At 36.6% G+C, this 2,241-nt stretch overlaps 1 protein-coding gene across 6 annotated transcripts in view; it reads left to right on the plus strand.

Moving 5' to 3' along the window:
* usp25 (ubiquitin specific peptidase 25) overlaps nucleotides 1-2,241 on the plus strand; it is a 106,280-nt gene that overhangs the window by 47,661 nt on the left and 56,378 nt on the right. For all 6 annotated transcript variants that reach the window (XM_037979155.1, XM_037979152.1, XM_037979151.1 and 3 more), the window contains one exon: nucleotides 493-566. In XM_037979155.1, the coding sequence (XP_037835083.1) occupies nucleotides 493-566 (74 nt within the window). The remainder of the gene's footprint in view (nucleotides 1-492; nucleotides 567-2,241) is intronic.

Here is a 2,241-nt window from a genome sequence, read left to right on the forward strand (position 1 = left end):
AGACATGGAGATAAATGCATATTATTACAGATGTAGACTTGATCATCTGAGAATATTTTTGTATTTTTCAAATAAATATTGAATTTTTTATGAATTTATTTCTTTGNGCTCTGTGTGGTATCAAATGACAGTTAGCTTTTCCTTCCCGAGCTTTCTTCACAAATTATACCGTTGCGTCTTACGAAGCGCCTTTGAGTACACACCGTACTGGCGAGTTTCGACTCGGCCCGCTCGCCGAGAGAGGCGGCGGAGCCACGCCGGCGGAACGTCGGGATCGGAGCGCGCGGACAGGGGCGGAGCGTGGGGGCTTGGAACCCGTTGATAACTGCTTGCAGTTCTAGTTAATCATTTTTATTAAACCATTTGTCAAATCTGTTTTAACTGGGTTAAAAAAGCTTCATTTGAAGACCTGGGGTAGTATTACCAGCTTGATTTTTATAATATAACATGCATGCATAAATATATTTATTTATTTGTTTCTTTCTTTTTCAGCGTGGGAGAAAAGCCAAAGAACCCCATGGTGGAACTTTTCTATGGCCGCTTTCTTGCTGTGGGTGTATTAGAAGGTGAGATGAGGTGTTCGATTTAAACCATTGAAAGAAGCTGGAGAATCAGAGAAAAAAAAGCTTGGCACGGTTTCATAATAGCATCCACTAAGCAAGCGAGTCCTTGCCCCAAGTAATGGAAGGTGACCTTGTCTTAATGAGATGTGATCGATGCAGAACAGCAAAGCAGCTACATTGATTGTGGAAGACTTTGACGGCTGATTGGCATTGTGTTTATTATGCACAACAATACTGGCCCAGAGCTACCGAAAGCTGAACCAGTGTTTCTCAGAAAATGTCCTTAATTCCTCTTCTATATGTCTTCTAGCAAGCACTCCTCTTTTTTCATAGTGGTGACACTGTCATTAATTTTTGGTTCATAAAATTTTGTACAGTAGCCATGATGAGTAAGTGACTGGAACAATGAAAATAACCCTTTTCGTCTTCTTTTTATTAGTTTTCATTATCAAAAATACAAAAGAAAGCCAAATAAGCAAACAAAACGAACTTATGCTTAACATACATCTTTACAGCTAAACAAAGTTGGGTCTTCTAATTCTCATAAAGTACACACCTTCCACCTTAACCAACCACTAAAGACTTCACTTTGGGTCTGCAGATTAAAAGTGAATATTTATTTATTTATAGTTGGTGCATTTTTCTTAAACCATTTATATATTTTTTCTTTGGTCACTGCCTTTTTTCTAGCAATCTATCAGACTTTTAACAAATAGTTGTTTTGGTTTGTAAACTGGGGGGTATCCAAGTCACCAAAGTACAATAGTTTAAAGTCTAAACTGATTTTCTTCCAAATACAGCTTTCAGGACTTTATGGACATGAAAATAAACTTATCGTGAGAAATGTCTTTGGTTTTTGAATTTGCACTCAAACTCAGCTTTTCTGACACTTTCTAAACTTTTTGTCATCTGCAGAGAGGTTCATAGATTGCATAGAGATGCATTCTTTGCATAGATTTTGGCAACCATGCAGAGAGCAGGAGTATTTGTCTTAGCCCGCCACTGAAGGTGAAAGGATAGCTGAGAGTCATGTCCAACTTATACTGTGAGCGCTAACTGATCGCACAAGATCAATTTTTAAAACTTTGCTAATAATTATTAGAATCAACTCCGTCTGTTAGCCAAACTGAACAAAATTTTTTGAAACTTTCACATTTATGATTAATTAACTTTTGGAGTCACCCCAGTTCAAAATGGTGCACAGCTAACAGGCCTTAGCAAACACAAAAACAGCTGTAAATTAGTCAAATTTACAAATGTTTTCTAAATTCAATGCTTTGAGAGTCATTACCAAAACATACTCCTGAGCACCAGTGCTCAATACGGCTACAGCTCTGACCCTTCTCAGCATTAGGTGATCTTAGTCAGCTACGACATGAAAGGCAGCGGGTGATATGCATTCCTTCAAGAAATGCTAAGCTTTTATTTTAATTTGAAAATACTCGTTTCCAGTGCTGATTATTTGTTATATTGCACAAAAAAAGGACCGTTACGAGTTTGTCTAATGTCATATTATCCCTAATCTTAGTATACAGGTGCTGGTCATAAAATTAGAATATCATGAAAAAGTAGATTGATTTCAGTAATTCCATTTAAAAAGTGAAACTTGTATATTATATTCATACATTACATACAAACTCAAATGTTTATTTCGTTTAATTTTGATGATTACAAATGA

Source organism: Kryptolebias marmoratus, linkage group LG13 (assembly GCF_001649575.2).
Source record: "Kryptolebias marmoratus isolate JLee-2015 linkage group LG13, ASM164957v2, whole genome shotgun sequence".
NCBI lineage: Eukaryota > Metazoa > Chordata > Actinopteri > Cyprinodontiformes > Rivulidae > Kryptolebias > Kryptolebias marmoratus.